The sequence below is a fragment of the Hyalella azteca genome, unplaced genomic scaffold (genome assembly GCF_000764305.2).
Source record: "Hyalella azteca isolate HAZT.00-mixed unplaced genomic scaffold, Hazt_2.0.2 contig15661, whole genome shotgun sequence".
Taxonomy (NCBI): Eukaryota; Metazoa; Arthropoda; class Malacostraca; order Amphipoda; family Hyalellidae; genus Hyalella; species Hyalella azteca.
Window position 1 is genome coordinate 368029 of NW_025945503.1, and position 25943 is coordinate 393971.

Consider the following 25943-nt stretch of genomic DNA (forward strand, 5'->3'; position numbering starts at 1 on the left):
AATGGTTAAGAAATCTCGTAATGACACCACTTAAGATTTAGATAATAGAATTAAAATTTTCAAGTAATTCGAGAATCAGTATGTAGTTTGTTGACAGAAATGTTACCGTGCGAAGCTTTATCAGTAGATGCAGTGTACGCCATCAGGAGGTGTACGCAGGCCGCAGACATGCCGTGTCCCAGTAGCGTCACCTTACGTGGGTTGCCCCCGAACGCCATGATGTTGTCCTGCACCCAACGCAGCGCCGCCAGCTGGTCTGTCATGCCGTAGTTCGCGCCCCTGCCGGACGTCATGTTTACGCCTGCGTTGAGAAATCCTGCAGGCAAACATGCACATATATTAAAAAATAGTTAATATATGCATTAATTTTAATAATGCATATAATGCATATAATAATGCATATTTATTTTATTAAATAGTTGATAAAATAAATATGCATTAATTTTATTATTCAAATAATAAATACAAAGTAATTGTAATAGGTGCGTCCACATTTCTGTTATAGATTTTTTCTTCAATTCCGTCACTTGGCTCAGTGCTGGGTATCCTGAATAAAATTGTCGACCCTATTCTCCCACACAGAGCAGGTGAGCTTATAGGCATTATGCAATAATTGTGTCTTTATATTTTTTGCAAAATACTATATATATTTGGAATTATACTTGGATAATAAAAATAGGAAAAGATAAATCGATATAATCGCATCGATATTAATTTAGGCTTGTATCTTAAGCAGGTCAGCTCCTTAGGATTGAACCTTGTCCCACGAGTTAGTTCAATTATATTCATTTTCTACCATTATCCGTTATACCTTCACGTATTACTTCTACCTTTAGCCTGTAACATAGATCCTAGTTTAATTATTAATATAATTATAAATGTTTAATTATAATTATAAATACAATAAACTTGGTTTAGTTTTGCATACCACCCCTAAGTGATAATTCGAACCGACGTTCCTGTACACTAATTACTTGGTAATAGTAATTAACAAGAAATTATTATTACTAATTAGTAATAAGTAGCTATAGTAAACACAATTAAGTTATATCGAACAAATAGTAAATGTAAACTTGTTATGTTGAACAATTAGTAAAAACGGATTAATTATATTGAATAAATGGATGTAGTTAATACAAATTAATTTTATCATCATATATAATAAAAATAAATTTATTCTGTTGAACCATTAGTATCTACAAATTAATAACGGACGTGTGGATTTTTGATTGGCGTTGTGTAGGAGACAAATGTCAAATTAAAAAATTCGATATCTGGTCTATAGGTTTGAAAATTGTGAGGCGATTAACGCACTTATATTATTATTTACAAAGAAGAAAAAATTAACCGATTCAGTGGATTTGAACCTTCAGATTTTGAAGCCGGTTGATTTTAAGCGTGGGTTTAAGAGCCGTTGCGAACGAATATGTTGAATTCTAAAATTCAAGATCATGCCTGCGTTCAAAAACCTTGTAGGAAACAAGCTTGTCCATTGAACGAAAATTTAATAATTACACTGATTAAACGGATTTGTAATTTAGTTCTCTGCCACCGGCTGCTTGCATGGGTCTGTTGTGGAGCCATGAAGGATGAAAGTGTTGTATTCTTCAATTCAAATCAGTAAAATTACATTCCTACGTAATGCATCAGTACGTCGATCTTACGCATAACAAAATCGATCTCATCAGAATAACAAAACCAAAAAAGGACGTAGTTACAACAAATTTAAATTAAATAAATGCCAAGACAATTAATTATGTTCTCATTAAGTACTGATTAGCGAGAGAAATTTGAAATATTTGTATTATAAAATACGTGGCTACTTTTCATTTGTGGATTATAGAGTCGTTTGAAAATTCTATCATTACATATGGAAATTCTCTTTCTCATGCACAGCAGGCATTTAAATTACGCGTAGCTGCGTATATGATGATTCACGATACATATCGGTCAGCGGAATGGTATTTGTTCTTATATGTTAAAGCTTAACTTCCCCGATTTCTATGGACTATTAAATACACAAGGTGCGTACCGTTTCCTGAGGTGTGCAGTAAACTGCACTGCAAGAGACGTTCAGTCTCGCCACAAGAATCTTTCTGCGATATTTTGAATGGGTGACAAGACCAGAAAACACAGCTACGTTGCCCAAGAAATATTTCAGTGCGACTCTTTCACTGGAGCCTGCATGAAAGACTTGCTTGATTGTCTCCTGTTAAAACAAAAGCTCTTTTGAGCCCCCTGACCTGGGAGCAAACGCGCCATTTCATTATTCGCCCCTAGGATATTTTGAAGCTCGCTTCTTTCTGTTTCGGGCGGGAAGTTCATGTTATATACATGCATCTACGTTACTGACAGTGTGAATTTTTGGGGGGGATTTTTTGTAACATTTTTTATCCACCGTAATAGATAATGAAGGAATTTTATGTGTGTAAGTCAACAAATTTTAACAATGTGTGTGGTAAACATAATTTGATAGTTGCAAAAACTCTGATAAGAACACTGAAATATGCGATTCTCTTATTCTCTGAAATGTGAGAAAGAATAGGAGTGGAATAACTTGCGTTATTTTACGATATAATTAGTTAATAATATTTTATCTATAATGTGATAATACAACTTCACATTTATATAAAATGTATTCATGTGTCCTGGACGATTTGATAATTAAATGAAAACAATACCTAGAAAAACTAAAATATAATTTGTTTGAGTTTACTATTTTTTGAAACTTGGAGTCTAGCGACTCTAAAAATAGTCAAAACGGTTAATTTCCAACACGAAAGGTCATATTTTTTATTCTATTGTCTTGAACCAAGCCAGCTCTGCCTACGCAGCCCTCGGAATATAAATGAATTATTCTTCAGGTCCTTCAAAGAACTCTGGATTTATTTGATCATTTTGCCTCATCGAACTTACATCAACGGGCTAAAAATGATCCATTACTGGTGACAATTTGGCCGTCGTTCTGGCCCTTGACTTGCCAACAGTTGACAGAATTGAAAATGTCCTAAAATTATTTTGTCACGCATCTCATTCTGCTCGGCCTTAATTAAAGCTCAGCTAGCTTTCAGTCGCGATATTTAATAATTGAGAAATTATTATGTTGCATTAGATGATAACATCAACAATCTAATTTAATTGGTCGAAAACAAAAACATTGCGGTATTATGACCCAATAGCTGGTTAATTAATAAAGTGATATTAGGAAATACGGTAATACTATATGATATTTGAAGTCTAGAGGCAAAGCAAACTTATCAACTGCTAGATGTTTTATGATTATCATTTGAGCTCCAGAAATTTAGCTTCATATTCACGATTTCAAGTAAAGCCTCCCACTAACGTATTACGATAACAATTAACATTTGGACCAAATATTGATATTGCGACATAAATTGATATTGTGATAAAAAATTGATAGATATTATCATTCCCGACAGTCGGTCTGGCGAGACAGCGATGTTGAATTTATTTTTAACATTTTCCTAGTACTTTCTGACTTGTTAATGTCTGCGTGAGTCTTCCATTGAACTGGTGAATGAATTCATGAATTTCGTTAAGCAACATGCACCTAGACTTAGTAGTAAAATTCCATCACCTGCTTCATTCAGTTTGACTAAATGAGTTACCAAGCAACTCGACCAGGTTCTCAGACTCTTCGTTAATATTAAGAATAAATTTTATTCATGAAATGATTAAAAAATTATTTAGTGTATAGTCATCAGTTTATACTTGTTTTATTCTCCAGATAAAAGATTGATTATTACTCATTAATGGGCTGTATTGGAGTGTATTTAAAGCATGATTGTGGAACAGTAGACAATTTTTGTGGTGGGATATTTGTCATTGGCTGGGTTTAAGGGCGCTGAGGAGACCTGCGAAGCCATAATGCTGAAGTACTGGTCATCCAGTGCCATTATCCGAACTCAATGCCGGGATTTATTGTTCCCTATAAATCGGATCCCGCGGCAGCAACTCTGGGACCAATGTCGGGTGTGCAGCCCAGTCAATTCCAACCAATTCTGTGAACTGCCTCATAATTTCCTTTAGCCTGACACCTACGCCGAAAAATTTCCAATTTCCCCATGGAAATATTTGCAGCGGCGTAGGAGTTAGTGACGAGGCCAAAGGGAGACTAGCTGATGATAACAGTGTGAAAAATTGACAATAAACGACTTGTTTTTATTAGGGGCTGGCAACATCACTGAAAACAAATAACAGCGTATGACTCGCAATCAGTATGATAATTTAAGATAAATAATAATAGTATGATAATTTACCATGATAATTCGATGTAGGAATTGTATAGTGAAATAAATATTTGAATAACTTGTTATCGTTGAACATGTGTGATTATCCGCTCTAGCAGGATAGCATTAGAATTAATGCTATCCTGCATTTATCCTAGCAGGATAAATATTAGAATTTGGACGAAGAATCATGAATTACATAAAAAAGCAGGACATTTAAGGCACTGAATTTATAAACAAACAATTGTACGTTAAAATTCCCAGTGACTGAAAATGCTGAGAAGCAATTTGTTCATGAATGTCCGGGATTAACTTTAGTCTTGTATCTTCATTCAGAAGTGCAGTGAATGGATTTACAACTATATATAGCTGCCACCAGAAAGTTCCGAACAATTGAAACATTTCGATCTGCCAGGCACTCGATACTGGGATAAAATCCGGTCGTAAAATGGAGTGAGCTCTGAAGTTTGTCTGTGATTTAGCAGCAGCGAGTCTCCGGTGCAGCATCCATTGTACTCGAAGTTGCCCAATAATTCGCAGAAACTTTTCAATTTTGTCACGAACTGCAAGTTGTTCTTGTGCGGTGGTCAGAACGCTGTTGCAGGAATTGCTGCCTCTGCGCTGCATTCCACAAGCAAATTCTAATTGAATAATTTACAATTCATACATTATTGCTGTTATCTTGGTGTCGTTTTTTAATGTTGAACTTTTATTTTTAAATTAAATTTACTCTCAAACTAAATTTTATTTTCTTAAGGTCCTCAATTTTTATAACAATGAATTAAAAAATAAATTGAAGCTTCCATAACTGATTTTTCTAGAGCAATACTTTTGGTGAGATCGATATAAAATATTTCTAGTTTTAATAAGCTTGCCTCAAACGCGGAAGTGTTTACACAACTTCTGATAAAATATGCTCATATTAAAAATTCATGACCTTTTCTCCAATTTTTACGCGCTTATAATTGATCATATTTCTCCCGCTGCATTTGCTGGCTTCGAAATAACATCGTATCTTACAGCTGAGTAATATGACCTCTCTAGAGAAGAAGACTTAGTAATCTTTCTCTATAAATATTTATAGTGAATGCGGCATTCAAACCGGAGAAAATAGATTAAATTGAAATATTTTACCGAACCAGCGATCCCGAGTCGGTCTTTCATCAATAATTCCTCTTAAGTTCCTAAAAGTTTTTTTTTTGAAACACAAATCAGAGAATCTTTCCCCCCATACTCAGAGCCCGTGCATTACCGAACGTCTGCGGAGTATTAGAGCAGACCGATAGCTGGTGATGTCTTCGTCGCCAGTTAAAACAAATACGCGCATGGATATTTTTTTGGTATATAACTTCAACTAATTCTCAAGTCACCGTGGATTAATTAAAAAGACATCAACGATGAGCTATAGAGACAATAATTATGAACGTGAACAAATGAAGAATAGAGATTCTCTCCACATGAGCACCGGCGTCACTTGAAACCTGCATGCTAAGTGCTACTGACTGTCACTAGCCAGTAGGCTCTAGGATGCGTTAATTATATGGTGTAAATAAATACCATTATTTAAACATTGATAATTACGATGGTAAGTATATAATTGCGATGAAGTCATTGAAATATAATTGATATTTTTGTAGGTAAGCGAACATGAATCGATTAGTTTCGGTCTTCAACCAATTTAAACAATTTTTATATTCGATTTACTTTAAACTAGATGTCGTTAAATTAATATGACTTTAAAAAGTCGGGACAGTTGCACAATTATAAATGAAAATAAATTCGGTCAGTTTCAAAGAACGATCTAAATCTACTTAAACTTCGAGAAAAATCTACTTAAACTTCTCCGTTGAAAAAGAAGGTATCGTGAAGTTTCGAGTACCAGGAATGAGCCTTAATTCATTCACAGCGAGAAATTAAATGACTGAATCTAAATTTTTGCGATACATCTCCTCAATATTATAATACAATTTCCAAATGACCCCATAGAGGAAAGTGACGCAAGGAGCTTAATAGGTAAAGTTTTAGGCAATTTTTTACCATTATTCAACAGATTCTGTACATATATGGAAATTATCATAGTATGGCTCATAATTTGCGATACTCTGTCATCCCTTACATAATACTGAGGGTCAGTGGTGGGAACAAAACATTGAAGACCCTTCCTCTAAAACGCATCCTCGTTTCCGCCGCAATATTTTGCATTTGGCGATGGTTTTTTAAAAAGTAAGTTCCTCATACACTATCTGTACATGATTTTTGTTACTTAGCTTTAGTTCTTCAAAGCTTGAAGTCGATGAACCGTTCTAGTGACTTCTCAATGATGGAAATAATATTTCTCATATTAATTTAATAGCCATTCGAATTAACATTTAATTCTAACTGCGACAATTATTTGAAGAGAACAAAAAGCAGTTTAATTAAGAATGATTATAATTTTTTAAAGTAAGTCACCTAGGGTGCCGAGTCTGTAGTTAAACGTGACGAAATAAAAACTACTATAATTAAGAATAATTATAATGTGTGCCGAGCCTGCCTAGAGTGCCGAGACTGCAGTTAAACGTGACGAAATAAAAACTACTATAATTAAGAATAATTATAATTTCTTAAAGTAAGTCACCTAGAGTGCCGAGCCTGTAGTTAAACGTGACCACGACGAGATGGCCAAGAGCGGCGAGGGCCGAAGCGTCGTATCGCTGAGCAGACCCGCCCGAGTAGCTCATGCCAGGCACGATCACCAGCACGCTCAGCAGCTTCTTGCTCGTCCTTCTGCTCCTCAATAGTGACTCACCGCCATGCTCATGGGTGGTGTGAGCGGATTCATGGGGCTGATTGGTTGTATTTCGAGAATCAATAACTAGTGTTGTCTTGCTCGTCCTTCTGCTCCTCAATAGTGAGCCACCGCCACGCTCATAGAGGGTGCGAGCAAATTCATGGGGCATATTGGTTTTATTTCGAGAATCAATAACTGGTGTTGTCTTGCTCGTCCTTCTGCTCCTCATTGCAGGATCATGGATGTTATGACTAAAATCATGGTACAGATTGGTTTTATTTTGAGAACCAACGGTCGGTGTTAATGCTTCCCTCGTGGGTGAGGAAGTCCTGCTGTTGTGTGATGAGGTTTCATGGGCTTCTTTATGCTGCTGCAGCCCAATAATTTGTTTTGTTGCTCGAGGTGACGTAGCATTTACTGATGACGTTTCTTCCTTGAGTTGAAGCAACCCGATAACAGAATTCTGGCCGCTTGTTTGGGAGGTTGCAGCAATCGGTTTCGGAGCGTTCATATGACGGAAACTCTTTTCGGAATCTGTCAGCTGTGATAATGGCTTCCGGTCTGTTTGTCGTTCAGTCCGCACTAGTGTGGAGCTTCCAGAGATCGTACTTCTCGTGTCATGACAAACTCGGCAAAGTTTCCCTCTGAAATATGAAGGCAAAGAGGTCCACAAATGGGAATCTTGACCTAAGAACTTCCGAGATCCGTATCCTGGTCTGAACGCTCGGTCTCTCAAGCGTTCGAAGACATCGTGTTTGTCAGGAGCCGAAAGGAAGGCGTTTATCTTAACAGATTCGCCAGATCTCTTCCGATACTCAGAGCTTTCTATTTTGCGCTCTCGCCCGCGTAGGCTTTCAAGTTTTGCGACCTCATTTGTTGTGCAACATCGTTTTATCTCATGCCGTGGAACGATAAATTTATATTCCGAAGGCGAAACATTGATTTTTGATGTGTCCAGTAGCCCGATGGATCCTAGATCTCTTTTCAGCCAGACATTGGTGTTATTTTTTAGTATAGTTTTTCGATTCTTTGCTCTGTAGTCTAAAGAATGACCGTCTCTCTTTACATGCCCTTGGGTGGAACTGACTTCAATTAGCTCGTTTCCTAGCGGTACCGGTTTTTTAACGTCCCTATAAATTGCACCCGCCGGATAGACGTCTCCTTTTTTCCTTGAAAATTCTTTGCCAGCTGAGCCCAAAACTTCATGCTTGGTTCCATTAGCCGGCATTTGTGGCATTACTTTTATGTTTAAGGGCGCTTTCTTCTCAATGAATTGCTCTAATCTTTCCTCCTTGAGTGTATCGGTGAAAATTCTCTGAACATCGGAAATCGTTGCACTTTTTTCTCCGATCAACTCGACCGATTTTGTTCGCTCATCGACTGGATCCTTCGTAGCAGGCGAAGCTAAGGGCATTTTTCGGCCTATATATCGCGTCGATCTGACAGGATGAGGAGATGGGCTGTGTTTTTGCCCGGACTGCGTTGGCCTTTCCTCTCGAGCGGATTGCTCATCAGCATGTGGTTCCCTTTGCTCTCCATCTCGTCTTCTTCTTTTTCGTACGTCGGAGCCTGGGTATGGTTGGCGGTCATGAATGGCCTTTTCTGAAAATGGAAAGAAAAAATCTGAATAAAATACATGACCATGAGCCGAGAACAATGAAAATTTAGAAACACAAGGCATGGGGTATAAAACATTAGTGGCTGTTCTGAAACAAGAAATGGTCTTATGATGGTCGGCTTTTACACACCGATGGCAATTTTGTCATTCAAATACAATTTAAATTGACTTTCTATCAAGTTAGTGCAGGATTTCTTGCTCACAGAAGTAAGTTAATTTGTCATATTAAAAGTTTATTTAGAATATATTAGAAGGTATTCAGTCAAAATTTAATGTTTGATGATATATTAAAACATCGATGTTCGCCTTAAATTTTGTAATTATAATTATGTAAATTTGCACGTACAAAAATACCACTTAGTTATCGTTTTAAAAGTGTTTGCAATTGCGTTGTATTACCACGTGGAATTTGTAGCCGACTTTATTTTGTTTAAATATTCAATGTCGACTTCTGCTTCCTTTCTGGTGAAGCAATATTATTGGATAGACATGCATGCCGTGCTTACAAATTGTGCGCTGCCGAGTTACCAAGCGCCACGTTCTCATCCTGAGCGCAATCTCGACGACAAGCCAATATTGTGGCCTGGAAATCCTGCGCTGCTTGGCTGCGTATATAAGGAAGACTGCGTCTCCTAATGCTCTATGTTGTCATAATGTTGCTGCATCTCATCATGTGGCTGAGGGAGTACTGCCTCATGGCTGCCTCGCATAATGTGGCTGAGTGAGTACTGCCTCATGGCTGCCTCGCATAACGTGGCTGAGTGAGCACCGCCTCATGGCTGCCTCGCATAATGTGGCTGAGTGAGTACAGCCTCATGGCTGCCTCGCATAACGTGGCTGAGTGAGTACTGCGTCATGGTTGCCTCGCATAATGTGGCTGAGTGAGTACTGTCTCATGGCTGCCTCTCATCATGTGGCTGAGTGAGTACTGCCTCATGGCTGCCTCTCATCATGTGGCTGAGTGAGTACTGCCTCATGGCTGCCTCTCATAATGTGGCTGAGTGAGTACTGCTTCATGGCTGCCTCTCATAATGTGGCTGAGTGAGTACTGCCTCATGGCTGCCTCGCATAACGTGGCTGAGTGAGTACTGCCTCATGGCTGCCTCGCATAACGTGGCTGAGTGAGTACCGCCTCATGGCTGCCTCGCATAATGTGGCTGAGTGAGTACTGCCTCATGGCTGCCTCGCATAACGTGGCTGAGTGAGTACTGCCTCATGGCTGCCTCGCATAATGTGGCTGAGTGAGTACTGCCTCATGGCTGCCTCGCATAACGTGGCTGAGTGAGCGCCGTCTCATGGCTGCCTAGCATATAATGTGGCTGAGTGAGCGCCGCCTCATGGCTGCCTCGCATAATGTGGCTAAGTGAGTACTGCCTCATGGCTGCCTCGCATAATGTGGCTGAGTGAGCGCCGTCTCATGGCTGCCTCGCATATAATGTTGCTGAGTGAGCGCCGCCTCATGGCTGCCTCGCATAATGTGGCTGAGTGAGCGTCGCCGCTAAGCTGCCTCGTATCATGTTTGTTTTGAGGTCCAAAATGACGTTTACCACAAATTTTGCTCACCAAAAGATTTAGGAAGCTTGCTAGTTGAGAGTTAGTGCATTGTGGTTGCGTTAGGTTGCACATGCAGCGTACCGTGCAGTCACGTAACTCCATACAAATTCATGCACCGTGATTGCATTGGGTTGCAGTCACTTGAGCAACTCCATTTGTAAAGCAAGCCCGTCTCAAGACTAGCAGGTCACTGGAGCTTGAGCAACACTTAATGCAAGGGAAGACTGTTTGCCCGAAGGCATTACCTTGCGGCCAGACAGCTTTAGTGAGAACCCCGCTTGGCAGGGCGCATATGACAATAAATACGTTAGGTGCAAGGCAAGGCATGTGCTTTCCTCTCGGAGGTGACGTGTCTGAACTATAGCGACCATGGAGGTGTCGTGTCGGAACTATAGCGACCATGGAGGTGACGTGTCGGAAGTATAGCGACCATGGAGGTGACGTGTCGGAACTATAGCGACCATGGAGGTGGTGTGTCCGGGTCTATATATAGCTACCATGCAGGTGACGTGTCGGAACTATAGCGACCATGCAGGTGACGTGTCGGAACTATAGCGACCATGGAGGTGACGTGTCGGAACTACAGCGTTTATCGTGAAGCGTCTTATGTGTTCTGTGAGAATGGCTGTAGTTGACATCCGGCTCCTGTATCGCGGACGGTCGACATCCGGCTCCCAAATGGTTTGCACACGGACGGCATAACTTCAACACAGACTGTAATGCAATAAGTAAACTAAGTGCCGAACTCGAGCCTCGATCATTTCCGTATGCCTGAATCAATCAAATATCTCTGTGTGACATGGAAGGGTATTCGTCAGCTTTTTATGGCTTCCGAGAGTTCTAACATGATTGAAATAATACTTGAAATTCAGGACTTTAATTTTTGAATAAACATATCGAATGCGAATAGAATTAAGTAACTAACACAAACGACTCTCAGGAAAATTAGCGGGTCATATTGTCCAAATAGCGACACACTCCGTACACTGTTAGAAAAATTACCGTTGACGGTATTACCGTCGTTTCAGTGGACGGTCGGCACGTGAAAAGAAACACCGTGTTGCCATTTTTATTCTAATTTAACACTAGAAATCCGTAAAACGTCTGATAAAAACGGCGAAACAGTTTATTTTCACGGGGCGACCAGCCACTAGAACGCCAGTGGGACCGTTTTTTACACCGTTTTTTCTAACAGTGATATGTATGTACGTAGCACTGATACACCGTGGGCCAATAGAGTTCAGCATGACCTCCGCAGGTTCAAAAGTGCATCTTTATTTTGACTAAGACTCACTTATTGCTCTGAGTGGAGCCTTAGTTGACAATAGAGATCAGCTACTAGATGCAATGCTATCCAACTTTCAGGCGCATAAACCGCCCGTGAAATCTGTTTTCATTAGACACTGCAGAAGAGGAAGGGGACCATATGTAGCGTTCATTTTCAAAAATCAATGTTTGCTCATAAGAGTTGTTTCTGATTTTGAGAAAAACTTCAACCGCTCATAGCCTCGTGATATTTGATCTTTATATTGTGAATGGCATTGGGTTGCTCGACAGAATTTCTTGATTTTATCTCGAAATTTTTGCATTTCTTCTTTTATTTACTGCGGAGAGTTGGCGAGTGTTCATTGTGCATTCACTTCGATGCAATTTAGCGTAAGCACCAAAACTGGAAGAAGTTTTGTTTAAATGAATTGCATGATAAGCGATTTAAATTGAAATGTATGTATTTGATCTCAGAATAAAATACAGTTTCCAGGCGCAATTTTTGGCACTCATAAACTAATTTCATTTAGTTATTCTGAGCGCATAATTTGACAAAGAACTTCAACTGTATTCTTCATCGATCTTATAATCGCTTAATAATAAAAAAACTTATTATTATTATTAATTAATAACTAGAAAACTTTAGATACTTTACCTGCTGACTAAAAAATTAATGTAAGGAAATAATTGCATACCTGAACAAATGTCATTATCGGTAATTTTTCTAATGTGAAAATATAGGTATATTTTAGCTAAATTTCTTTTGGCATTAAACTTATTGTCTAATGGAGAGTTTTTTATTTCCCCGTAACTATATTTGAGAAAAAAAACATTAATTTCAACAGAACAATTCTCTATATAATCATGAAGATTAAAATCTGCATCAGTTTATTCACGAGCAAACACGATCAAAAATTTAATGCAAAATTTCGTAGATTATCAAGACCCGCTGAAGAAAAATGATCTTAATTAGATTTGAGTGGTACGAGTTCCGAGGCGCTCCTAAATCTCTATCTGTCAATTAGCACATGTCCTTTGAAATCGAACTTGATCAACAGTTAACTCGAATAACATTAGATGAATTAGTTAACGACATACGAAGAACACAAACGGAAATCGTTACGTGATAATATTTCCAGGACCAATAACCATAAAGAACTAAACAGTTGAGCATGCATTTCTTGTCATGCTCAAGCGAAAGTTAATTTTTAGTTAAATAATTCAGATTACTGCAGAAAATATCAAGGCGAAAATATTTTTAAAATATTATTGCGGAATAGTTCGCAGGCTTACGAGGTTGTTTCTATCGATTATGTTTTCCTAGCCGACGTTGATATTTACATGTGATTTTGTAATTCAGAAAGGCACGGATGGAAATCACGAAGGATTATTCAAAACATTTTCAACTGAAATCTTTCGCTGGGTTCCATAATTCAAATGTTAAAGCTGAAAATTACATTTCAATCACTACCTTTTCAACTATTTCCATTGACTTTTTTTTAGAGTTCATTAGATTCTGTTGTTGCATTTCTAATAATGCATTTATGTTGTTGCATTTTTATTTGTTAATTTTACAAAGTTTACTTTTACAAATCGGTATGGATAAAAATAAGATAGACATTAGTTGCTATTTGTTTGATTATTTACCCTGCAATTGACTCGAATATGATAGAGTGAAGTGTTAAAATCTATAGGTATCGGCTGGAAAAATTACTTCCATAGCTTATTCTGCAATTTCAAATCTTGCATATTTTGAGATCTCAGATCGCCAGCATTATAATAAAGAACTAAACATTTACGCCAACGGTATGTGCAGATCATGAAGCTATTACCTCGCATGCATCTCATTGAAACTTCAATAACTTCCAGTATTTGCTTAAGAACCGAACTTTCAGGAAATTAAAATGTAGAGAATTTTATTGGGGACACGGAAGCTGGGTAAACTGCATAGGACCCACGGGTCCTTGGAGGCGCGCTCAGCCAGAAATTTTAGCGAGAAAGTTAAGCACCAAAATTCAGATTTGCTGGAGGCTCCCACTGATTGCTAAATAATCTTGCACAAAGAAAGAAGCTTTATATATATGAGTAACGTGTAATATATTACTTTACTCGAATAACCTGGTGATGGTGAAGGAAGCCTTAGATAAAATGAATTGGCTCGGTGTTGAAGCTACTAGTTCAAGGGAAATGTTATAAATTCAGTAAATCACGAAATACATTTCCGAAAATATTTTTTCTGCCATCGTTTTTCACTATCTTATAGCATTGTAGTTGTTTTGATTATTCCTGCTACTCTCTCTCTTTACATTTCAGTCCGAAGTATGTATATACTACGATTATTGATTGATTTGGGTCGTATAACAGAGAACATCGACTTACAGCATAAACCATATTTTGACAATATCTACGTATTCGAAATGATGATATTTTAGTTTTAAAACTTCAGCAAAGAAGTTGATGGTGTAGAAAATTAAGAATTAGTTGTATTATTTTTCGATCGATCATTTCCCTTACATTTAGCGTTATATTACTGTTGATTTCCTGGCTATCTGAAGTCGTTACGCGAGCGCTCCTCATCTTCCCGAGTGCAGGTATCGGGTTATGCGTTGCCTGCATCTTAGCGATCTTACCAACAAAGAGCGGGCGGTCAAGCGAGAAAAATCCCACAGCCTTTCCAGCGTGAACACCAAAAGAATTCCGCGGTCGAGGCATCGTGCCCGATAACGCGTGCTTGTGATGCCTGAAAATGTAAGTAGATGGTTCAAAGATTCTGACAGGTTCGGCAAGCCAAGTTCTCATGAAGCAAAATATTCACTTTCGGGTGACGACAGCAACACTTTCCGTGGTCATGATGGTTTTACGTCTTCATATAAGAAGCAAAATACGAGGTTAAATCATCACATATGGTGCGCAGTGGGCTTGGGTGCAAATTGGTTCAAGCGTAATTTTATGATTAACTAAGTTACAAATTTCTGATAAAAGCTCTCAGAGATGAAATCCCAAAAATGACACGTATTGCGAAAAACTCGAACACGGTGCGGCTTGGTGAAAATGCAAAGTACCGTAATTTTTCAAAATTGTGACGTATATGGTCTCGATATATGAGAATAGATTGATTTAACAATACAACAAACTCAACAGAAGAATGTCCGTAAGCTGTCCCTCGTTCCCTTTTTTTGCATAATAAAAGCTGTACTGAACTTAGGTGAGCGGCGTTCCCCTCAAAATACGCTCAATGATTAAAGTTTTTTGAGTTGGTGAAGTGAAGGGGGCGGGCGTAAGCAATCAGGCTAAAAGCCCCGGATGCAAAGCCGAAGCATGGGTGAAGACCAACGAGACTCCCTCACGCTCGTATCCTAATAAAACCTGTGGTGCTGATCCGCCTTCCATGTCAAGCTTTGATGGAACAAATAAAGAATAAAACCTGTGGTGCTGATCAGCCTTCATGTCAAGCTTTGATGGAACCAATAGAGAATAAAACCTGTGGTGCTGATCAGCCTTCCATGTCCCGCTTTGATGGAACCAATAGAGAATAAAACCTATAAACCTGAACGTTCCATAACAATTTTTGAAGGAATCTTCTGTATAGCATAAGTGAATACTAGTATAATTAAGATTAATATTAGAATTGAGAAGATTTTTGAACATAATATTTTTGTCATTGGTTAATGCCTCGGATATGTGATTCATTGGTATAATTATTTAAAATTACCTTCATCGTACGGTGGACAAATCATGTGGACATGAGAGGAGCATTATACCTCTCATTATACGGTGGACAAATCATGTGGACATGGGAGGAGCATTATACGGTGGACAAATCATGTGGACATGGGAGGAGCATTATACGGTGGACAAATCATGTGGACATGGGAGGAGCATTATGCGGTGGACAAATCATATGAACATATGAGCGGGAATATACAGCGGACAAACTATGAGGATATAAGAAGGGTATTATACGTAGAACAAATGATGGGATATATCTGGGGCATTACACGGTAATACTTCGGTGGTAGTAAATAAGCGCACTAGTGACAGCTCGGCGTTGCTTAGCGACACTTGGCGTAACTAATGGACTCCTAAACGTCACTCCCTGGTAATGGCTGTCGATGCGGCTTCTGATGCCAGCGAATCTATACGATGTCTAGAGAAATGTTATTAGAAATGCTATAAAATTATATTAGTTTATTATTAATAATCGTATGAATGAACTTTTTCAGCACATATCATTTCTTCATTTGTTGATAAACGCTAAGAACGGTGAAAAGAGATCATCAAGTGAAGAACTGTATTCAGTCATGTCTGGCAGGACAAAGGTTGTGTCCACTAAATACTCATACAAAATTAATACTGATATCTTAGATGGTCCATTTGTACCTGAACAGTTTTGAAGTAAATAACCATGTTTAAATTATCAAAAACTGAAATTGTTTTATAAAAAAAAAACGTGAAACTGTTATATTTTATTGATACTGTTCAGTTATCTCTCCTATTATCCTGTTATTATTTGATTTGGAGTGAAGTTAAACTATAGTGAATACAGGTGTGGAAAATACAGCCATAATACGGTTTACGATTCATTTAAGTAAAATTGCATTCGGTAAAAAATCATTTAATTTTATATATTGATGTTATTATCGAATGATGATGATTATTGTCGATTTAATTTTTGGTCTATTGGTATCAACACATGTCGTCATGATATTTCATGACTCGATCTTTAGTCAAAAATCATTTCGTTATATTTTCCCCATGAGCATTTTTACATTATGATTTGCATTTTATACTCATATTTTTAGTAATAAAATATTGATGAGTCCAATCTCCGATTCAATCACTTCAAGTTAATGAATGCAGATATTCATTGCGTTTAAATCTAATTAAAAAACAAGTAAATGGATTGTAATATTTGTTGCCTCCACAAATCGGTCATTTTATGCTCCATTATCTGCAGCCGATGTTGGGTGCTGGTTCTTTTTATTAAAAAAGAATTAATTCTCTCGATCACCAGCGAGTTGTCGTTGACTCAATGTTATCATAAACGTGTAAAATTAATTACGAAATTACAGGCTTCATGCTATCGTTATTGAAGTCTCATGCCATCGTGAGCTCAACATGCTAATAAAAGTTATCTAGTTAACTTGTGCACTTAATTTTCCAATTAACCAAAGATATAAAAAAGAAAATAATATTCTCCATATTTCTTTTTATTTTGTTTGTAAACGGACGAGGGAGAACTTTTCAGACGCAGATAATTGTTTTGGTCTAGATCGTTTAAGACGACTATAATTAAATTTGGTTTATAACACTTAAGTCGAATATAATTGAATTTGCTCGAAACATTTTTCGCTGTCAATTTTTTACTAAATGTCACTTTAAATATCTTCTCAGAGCAGCACTGCATGGAGCAGGTGTGGCTGTAAATAAGGCGGAACTGAGGTAACCGCCTCACCTGATCCCATAGGCCTCTTCCTAGCTATGAGATCCCTCATAATCTTCACTTCGTTGCTATAAGATCCCTCATAATCTTCACTTTGTTGCTATAAGATCCCTCATAATCTTCACTTTGTTGCTATAAGATCCCTCATAATCTTCACTTTGTTGATATAAGATCCCTCATAATCTTCACTTCGTGGATATAAGATCCCTCATATTCTTCACTTCGTTGCTATAAGATCCCTCATAATCTTCACTTCAATGATATTGAGGTCCCACATAATCTTCACTTTGTTGCTATAACATCCCTCATAATCTTCACCTCGTTGAAATAATCTCTCATAATCCTCACGAAGTTGCGTCTCTATGCCCGCCTCCCTATGCAGACTGATCATTGCTGGGCTTGGCAATAGAATGCATGCATATTACAGTAATATTCCTAGCTTTGCAGTATTGACGCTTGCAGAATTAAAGGAAATTAAATAAGCATTCTGATTATTTGGATGACCGAGCTTGGGTACGCGATATTATACTTGGTTCTGAAGAATTAGATATTAATTAACCATGCGATTGCATATGATATATTGCTCTTGTTAGACGATTCAAGTCGGCAGCTGCAACGAACCTGAAATAGCATTGCCCCTGTAGAGTTTATGCAAGGTCGAATTTTAATTCTTGTGTCCTGAGCAAATATTTATATAATAAATTATGCTTGATAGGCAACAAAAGTAAGGGACCTCCATTATTTGCAATTATTCGCCAATTGTATCCCGATTCTTACTATCGATGCGCCGTTTGGCATCATTAGTTTTTGGGCAGTTTACTCGAGAGAACTATACTTTCTAATGAAAAATCAATATGGTGATTGAAGCTTGATGAAAATTCAAACATGAAGAACAAAATTCTAGCTGATCTTGCTTATAGAATCTAGAATGAAAAATCATATTGATTTTTTCTTTATTTTTTAAAAATGCATTCTACGCCAGCAATACGACACATACAAAATATCTTGTATTTCTAAAAACTTCCAACTGGCCACAGGCAATATAGAGGCTCGCAAGGAACTTGCCGTAACTCTAATGTTGGTCCAGATTTGGGCCATAGAAATCTAAAAAAACTTTCTCTTTTTTGACTACAAACTTTGATTAAGGCATTCACGACCTGGTAACTCAATTGAGTTCACTTTCTTGCTGGAACGCTTCTTTGGTTCTACAGAACGCGGCCGAGAAAACGCTAGATTATTACATCAAGTGACAACCGCTGAGAGAAATTGTGGGGGAAATTTCGACTCATGCAGATATTTCAATAACTAATGCTTGTCTTCCTCTGAATTATTGTTATACGTATTGTACTTTATTACTTAAAAGCAGAAAATATTGATGTATTTTTATCATCAGCGGAAGCGAGCGGGCCACAGCTAACTCCGCAGAGTGGAGCAGGCTTCTTTCTCTATAAGCGTTCAGATTATTTTTGGTTAAAAAATATTTAAACGTTAAATAATCGCATTGCAAGTCGAGTATCTTAAGGAAATGAGGAAATATATGCTGAAAGCAGAAAATAAAGCAGGAATTTTTCATAAGCTTATGGCTTGAGCAGCTTGGTCAAGTTTCTAGAGTCGTTTCTAATTTCAAACGGTTGATGCCTTTATAAGTAGCGTTATTATATTACTTTTGTCATAAAGAAAGATGAATTTTCAAACTCAAACGCGAATCATTGAGAAGATTGGTTCCACGATCTTAAGTTTTATGAAAGTTATGCATGATACAACCGACCCGGTGTTTTAGTCCGAGACTAGATGTTAATGTTTATTAAATAAATATTTATGTTATTATAATAATTCTTATACATGATCTTGCAGTGAAGATTTTATCAATTCATGGTATTTTTTAAATTCTAAACTTTTAACTAAGCAATATAAATTTTTCGAGTAGTAGAAACACGTCTCAAAAAATATCTTCAAATCACGCATCAATCTCAACATCAATAAATTAATCCGCTATATAGATACTTAATAACTGCCCAAGTTGATGGCTGCAAACGATGTTAAATCCACGTAATTTTCGGTGCAAAATTTTATGGACGGCTTCTATAACAATAATGCTTGAAATTATCTATTTATTACAATCAATTCTGCACCAAGACTAAACCTGAATTCTTATGTTTGTATAAAATTATTTCATAACGATTTCGAATCACTTGTTTTATTGACTTGACTCGAACTTTGTCTCGCAAGGTCAGCCCCAAGTTTGTCAAACGCGCTCGAGTCTATCTCTTTTATTTTTTAATTTGCCCAACTAATTTAAGTCTGGATCTATCTTTCGATATAAGAAACATCTGCTAATAAGATTTTGAAGAAATTATTCATGATAAATGTTTGTTTTTGATCGCCCAGTTTATCGAAATTACCTGGACAAAAATTTATCTCCCATTATAGAGCACTATCACTACAATGGTTGTCTTTCACCTTGAGTCTTGCCCTTTTTTCCATTTTAAAAAACTGTCATTGAGTACACCACTCGGCTCTCTCAAAAAAGTTCCACCGTTAGGGCTTAAGGAAATCCTTTTATATTTTTATAGGATCTTATCAATTTAATAGCGAACGATGCATTTCAGAAAATAAACTTAATATATTCAGCCATCAAGACAGGAGTTACTCAAGCCTCTATTCTAGAGCATTTCTCAACCTTTGATGCAAATGCTATTTCAGCATCTTTCGAAGCGAACTGCGAGCTTGGTCCTGATTCTGCTAACCTGATTCTGAAAGAAAGCAAAAGTTGAAGCCTTGTGCAATTTTCCGAAGCTATTAAATGCATGAGGTTGCTTAAATGTGTATAGGTTTGGCTCAGCTATTTAAAAGAAGTAAGAGTTTTCTGCTGTTCTGCATTCAACTATTGACAGGGAGCAGTTTTTAAGAAAATTTATTTACGAATTGTTTAGTAAGACCGATGTCTCTTACGAATTCACGTCTTAATTAGCATTCACGTAGAGAACTTCCCTGTGGAAAAAGCGCATGAAAATGTTTTTTCTCTTGTACTATTAGTTTTTGTGATACAAAATGTGAGCAGTTTACTTGACCACGTTCATTCCTTGATTTATTCATTTGTTCTATTTTTTTCCCCGGAAACAGTGTCTTTCAATAAGCCATTAATAATAAATTAATATTAATATCAATATTATTAATATTATTATTAGTTTTAATATTATACTTGTTATTAATATTATCTGGTCATTATTGGTTTGTGGTTTCAATGGTGGAATATTAAAATAGAACGTAGTTTGAACACAAAGACAACTGCTTCTGCGTGTTCACTGGCAATGTTTTCGAGCAGAACACCTGCTCAACAGCTGCGGGCAATTATAGTCGAGGTCGTTCATGGCACGTGCGTCTCGCTCACGTCCAAGCTTCTTTCGCTCCTGTGAGCTTAAATATTGATGAAATTGAATACTAAGGTGATATTTTCTAATTGAAGTTGAGCTGAGAGCTGACGCAATTGGAAGAATAGGAATAATTTTTCAAATATCCTAGTTATTTGTATAAACTTCTGAAGAATTCTAAAATTTCAAAAAAAATTTTTCGATCCTTGCATGAAAAGTTCGTCATTGATGGATGAATTTTTTGTGTTTCATGTATAATTTATTTCATATCGAGCAACGCGTGTGCGGTGGCTGTAGCTAGGCCGCTTTGGTGTTAATCTCCGATAATATAATCTGTACAAATTTTAAATGCATCCACCAATTGAGTTACTTTTCAAATGTAATATTCTTTAGGCCCCTATTATTATTAAGATTTTTACACAGCATGCTTGAAAAACTACGTGCAGGTAAACGAATTTTCTGCGCTTTAATCATCTCATATCAGAGCATCGTTCCAAATTTCCGTGGGACTCTCATACGCTCAAGAATTGGGAAAATTCAAAAGGTTCATGATAATTATTTTGCTTTAATGTTTAAATTACAGCAAAGATCATTCAAGGATAAATTATTTATTTTCCTGGAATAAAGGAAAACGGTTCTTTGGCATTTGGATTGGATTTTTCAAAACAATTTTTTTTAGTTTTTAAACCGGAGTCTATTAATTGAATGTACCTTTCGTTACAGCCTACCAGACGCGAATAAATGAAATTGCAGGAGTAGGCGTTTTTGATCTTATCTCCGGATGTACTGTATGTTAATTTAGTAGCCTCTATTATTTCATAAAACACAATCATACTTTAAGCAAATACCCTTGATTAATTAGTGGGTTAGCGTAACAGAGAACAAGACATTGCTGGACCTGTAGAAAGTAAAATTCCTTGGTGTCCATTGACCATGTTGGTTATGTGAGGCTGGGTAATGAGGCCCGACGGGACAAACGTGGTCTGCTCAGAAGTCTGAATGGTAAAGGATGAGCCGAAACGGAGGCCTGGTCCTCATTTTATTCGAGGAAAGCAACCACGCTTGGAATCCCAAGAATTCTTTCTGAGAAACAATGCGGTTCTGCGACCACCTAATTCAGTATCTACGGCGACAGAGCCTCCAGACCCAGACCTGCCATCAGGCTGATGGCCGTCGAGGTTAACTAGGATATCAGAGACCAAAGTATTGCCTGCGTTATCGTAAATCACCCAACTTGAGGTTAACTTAAGACCTTTCCTGGTCAAATGGACGACCTGCACCTCCAGGTTTTTGCTGAATAAAGGAAACACGAATGGATTTAGTGCATCATCGATTAGGCAGATTTAGGCTTCTATTTATTGCTGAATATTTTGCGCCACTTTCTTGAGAATTTGTCTATTTTTTGTTAGGCAAACTGCAGAATCCTATAAAACTGTACTCGAGATGCTTGAAATAGAAGTAGGAAGCCATTATCTCGATAAATGATCCTATTTCACCTAAATTATCAAGTATTATAATATTATAACCAGGCAAGTGAAGCAAATAAACTGACAGATGATGCAGGGCTTAGGCTTTGATCAGAATCGGCTCACGTAGTCGTAAAATTCAACCAATTTCATAATATTTCTCTAGTTAGGGTAAACGAGATCCACAGTTAACGATTCCTAATGAAATATATAGTCTACCTATTTCTCGGATCTCTGCATGTACAGGAGTGCTAATCAGCGTTTGGGTACTATTACAGCATTGAATTAGATGCACTTAGAAATGAAATTCGATGCGCAAAATACTACAATGCTGCATGCAATATTTTCCTTCTGACGTCACTCTGTGCCCGCGACAATTGTAAAAAGGATTTTGCTTTTCAAATTCTCAAACCATTTTGCAATTTTTTGATGAATTCAAACCCTGCGTTACTTAGATCAAAGGTTCAAGGAATTTTGTATATTCAAAGTGCTTTCATGAAATTTATTTCACAACAAGCTGCAGGAACGAAGAAATTAAGATCTGTTGAACTTTGCTCTTCCGAATTCTAAAATAATATTAAACAACTTAAAGTTTTACTGGTTGTGAAATTCTGGTGGAACTCAAACACATTTATCTGAAACGATAGTTTGCATCCAGTTCTCTAAATTGCGCGAGTTTGGCCAAGAGCTTGCAGCTTGTATAACAATTGACAAGGGCAGACAAGGCAGCAAGACAAGAGGGCAGTCGATGCAGCAAAACAAAAAAGCAGACGAGGCAGCAAGACTAGAGGGCAGTCGATGCAGCAAAACAAAAAAGCAGACGAGGCAGCAAGACAAGAGGGCAGGCAAGGCAGCAAGACAAGATGGCAGACGAGGCAGCAAGACAAAAAAGCAGACGAGGCAGCAAGACAAGAGGGCAGACGAGGAAGCAAGACAAGAAGGGAGACGATGCATCAAGACAAGAGGGCAGACGATGTAGCAAGACAAGAGGGCAGACGATGCAGCAAGACAAGAGGGCAGACGATGCAGCAAGACAAGAGGGCAGACGATGCAGCAAGACAAGAGGGCAGACGAGGCAGCAAGACAAACTAATTAGAGCATGACGCATCCGTGCACGAAATCGGTCTTCACAATTGGCAACTGAGTGATTTCAATTTATTCAGAGAATGTTGTGCGGAATTCATTTTCCGTTTGAGTGAATGTACATCAATCAAAATTTCCCATTCATGAAACACAACGCAATTCAAGTGTTTAGTTACGTTCGTTAACTGTAGTTAAAAGTTAATTGCATTTGAACATAATATCAATAATATCGTGGATAGAATTTTCAACGATTTATTTGTTTTCTTTATAGTTTTGATCGATGAGTTCAATTTTAGTATTTAGGCGCGTCAATTAGTCAGGAGTTCAGTAGAAATTGAAGTTAAAGCGAGTGTTGAATAAAAATACAATAGGTGCGTTTGATTGCCCAGTTCAGTTCATAAGAAGACAGAATAATAAGGAAATTAATCCTGCATTTGGTAGGAATTTATTATATCGAAAAATTTACCGCTTAGTTTTTTCTTATTCGGTCTAGAAACTTTTTTTCATGAAATGAACTTGGACTCCCAATCTCCATTTTTCCGCAATTTTTGTGATCATTTCTTTTCATTACCTATACGTTATTTTTTGTAATATAATTTACAATTTGTATTGGTTGGATGAACATTTGTCTCGTTATGTGTCTGTCTGATGGTCACATCTTGTCCCCAAATCTAAGATCAAATCAGAGCCAAAACTATACGCTGCAGTCGATCAATTTTATTCCCGCTCAATATCCGTTGGAGTGAATCCAAGAACTTGAGCTATCAGTAGAACGCCAATCCCGCTTCAATGGAGACATATCTAGTCCACCTAGTTAAGTTCGAGTGCTTCACTGGCCAAAAAGTTACTTCTTATTTGTTTTCAAATGGTTTCCGATCTTTTGATTGAATTTCAATGAGGAAAATTATCAATTACATATTCGGAACAAAATTCAGTGAAAATATCTTTTACTCAAAATATTGAGAGATATTCATTGATTCCTAAACGAACGTGTGAGAAATATGATTGCATGTCTTCTTTATACTTTCTACAAAAAGAAAGCTTAATTTAATTTGTTAGTTGCTTGCATTTCAAGGGAAAGCCCTTCTACTGTTAAACAAGGGACATTTTTTTAGGGGTTTTCAAGAGTCTGTCGTAGCTCCCGCTCTGGCCTTTACCTTATGCCAAACAACTGGCTTTTTTATGTTCCCGCAAGGGATTTGGCCCAATGTCAGGCAACTGGCTTTGTTTAAGATCTCGCGATGGTCTTTGCTTCATGTTAACTGTTTTGTCTAATGCCCCACAAAGATATTTGTATAATGTCTCACAATAATTAAGGGCCATAATTTGAGATCCCACTACTGTTATTTTCTGAGCTCTCACAAGAGTCTTAGTCTTATGTCAGCAAACTCTCAGTATCTTATATCGAGTGAATATTTTTGCCAAATGTAATACAATTGTCTTTGCCCAAAGTTCCTAAGGGTAATCTTTTGAGGCGCCATGTTGGATCACATTTCCATCATGACCACGCAGTTCCATATACTGTTTAAAAAAACTCCATACGTAAAGTTGATCTAGAAAAGCGAGAAAGGATACCCAATTTTCAACTCCATCAACGCACGCTTAGATTCAAGCCCTACGCATTTGTTGGCATGGATAGTAAACTGCTCAAGCAGTTAAGACAAAGTCTTCGGATAATGTTTAAAACAGTGTATGGCCGTTTTGTGTATGGTTTAGTAAATTTTCGTTATTAGGATTATTAAAACACATTCTACCATGGCTACATTAAAAAAAATATAAAAAGGGAAAGTTTGGGATTAATAAATAGTTTGGTACACGTACACTTGCTTAACCCACCTCATTTTAATATTATTTGCAAAAAAGTGAACTTTGAAGATAAGTAATTAATTAGTCGTAAGCGAACTTAAATTAAATTTCCGCACTATGTAGAATATCAAATTTGTAAATATATCGAAGTATAAAATTTCAGAGCCAAATGGAACAGCTAACTTGTAGAGCAATTCGAGTTTAAATACTCACACGAGTACCGAAAAGACTGCAATTTGCATTCAGAAAAACCTTCTAAACACAAGAACCTTAAAATCTCAGGAGATTTTAATTGACAGCATAAATTTTAAATAAAAGTACCTTGCAATACTGAAACATCAATTGATGGGTAAATTGAGTGACGTACCTGGCGAGAAGATGTTGACGTAAAGACAGTCTTCACTCTGCTGCTGAGCGACATCATGCGTCAGGTGCGTGTCCGCAACCTCGGACTGCGGACACGCAGGACCGTGCTTGTCTGCACGGTGCACGCCTGCCCAGTTCGAGGGGGGCTTGGCGTGCTGGAACCGAGCGCTGCCTACAGGCGGGGACGCGTACGGGATGCCCAAGAACGATGCTACTCTCCCGGCACCCGAGATCTGTTTGTACACTCCCTGCACTGCACCGTGTCTAGTGTGCACTGGACCTGTCATGGCCTGCTGAGATGCAGTGCACATGCACTGTGAAAACAATAGTAATGCTGAGACTAAGCTTTCAAGACTCATTTCTGTCCGCGCGGAGTGTGTTCTCTTTCGTAGGATATTTTTAGGACGACTAATGGTCATTCGAGACACTATTTTCTCGATCATTTTTCTATCACAATTCCTCGACATGCAGCACCAAATTAAGTATTAATATACAATTGTGTCTGTACAAACCCAATTACTAATTTCATATTCGAAAATAATAGATGATCTGCAAATGAAGAAAAGTTCAGTTAAAATGTACTGCACTTGACCGATCATTGTGCATGTACACTGAAGGACATGACGTTTTCTCGCCTATCGGGAGCGTACCAAGAAAAATTTTCATTAAACTGTAGGTCAATTATTTAGTGTTGTTTTTTTTTCTAAATTACGACTGTTATTTTACCTGAATCCAGAGTAACGAATATTGTCCCCTATTTTAATAAAATAAAATAAAATATTATCAATCACGTTTGTACAGATAGCATTTTGATATATGGTTCTGGGATACTTTTTTTGTACGTTTCTTTGGCTTCTTGGTAATAATTAACCAATTAAACTTGATCAAGTAAAACTTAAATCACACGTTATTCATACGTGGATGCGAATACGATAAGCTAATTTTCTCTG

At 37.5% G+C, this 25943-nt stretch overlaps 1 protein-coding gene across 1 annotated transcript; it reads right to left on the reverse strand.

Annotated features, from left to right (window-relative positions):
- Positions 1–13: 13 nt before the first annotated feature.
- LOC125179187 lies at positions 14–25280 on the reverse strand. Its single transcript, XM_047884576.1, has 3 exons — positions 24995–25280; positions 6868–8622; positions 14–316 (listed from the first exon to the last, which is right to left on the reverse strand). The coding sequence occupies exons 1-3, from the start codon at positions 25278–25280 to the stop codon at positions 60–62; spliced, it is 2298 nt and encodes a 765-aa protein (XP_047740532.1). The 3' UTR covers positions 14–59.
- Positions 25281–25943: the final 663 nt, after the last annotated feature.

What these genes read in the sequence shown, in the direction of transcription:
- LOC125179187 (XM_047884576.1), bottom strand. Translation starts at nt 25,280, where the DNA reads ATGACAGGTCCAGTGCACACTAGACACGGTGCAGTGCAGGGAGTGTAC. An exon ending in CGTCAACATCTTCTCGCCAG is followed by an intron (nt 8,623 to 24,994) that starts GTACGTCACTCA and finishes TTCCATTTTCAG; the next exon opens with AAAAGGCCATTCATGACCGC. An exon ending in CTACAGGCTCGGCACTCTAG is followed by an intron (nt 317 to 6,867) that starts GTGACTTACTTT and finishes GTTTGCCTGCAG; the next exon opens with GATTTCTCAACGCAGGCGTA.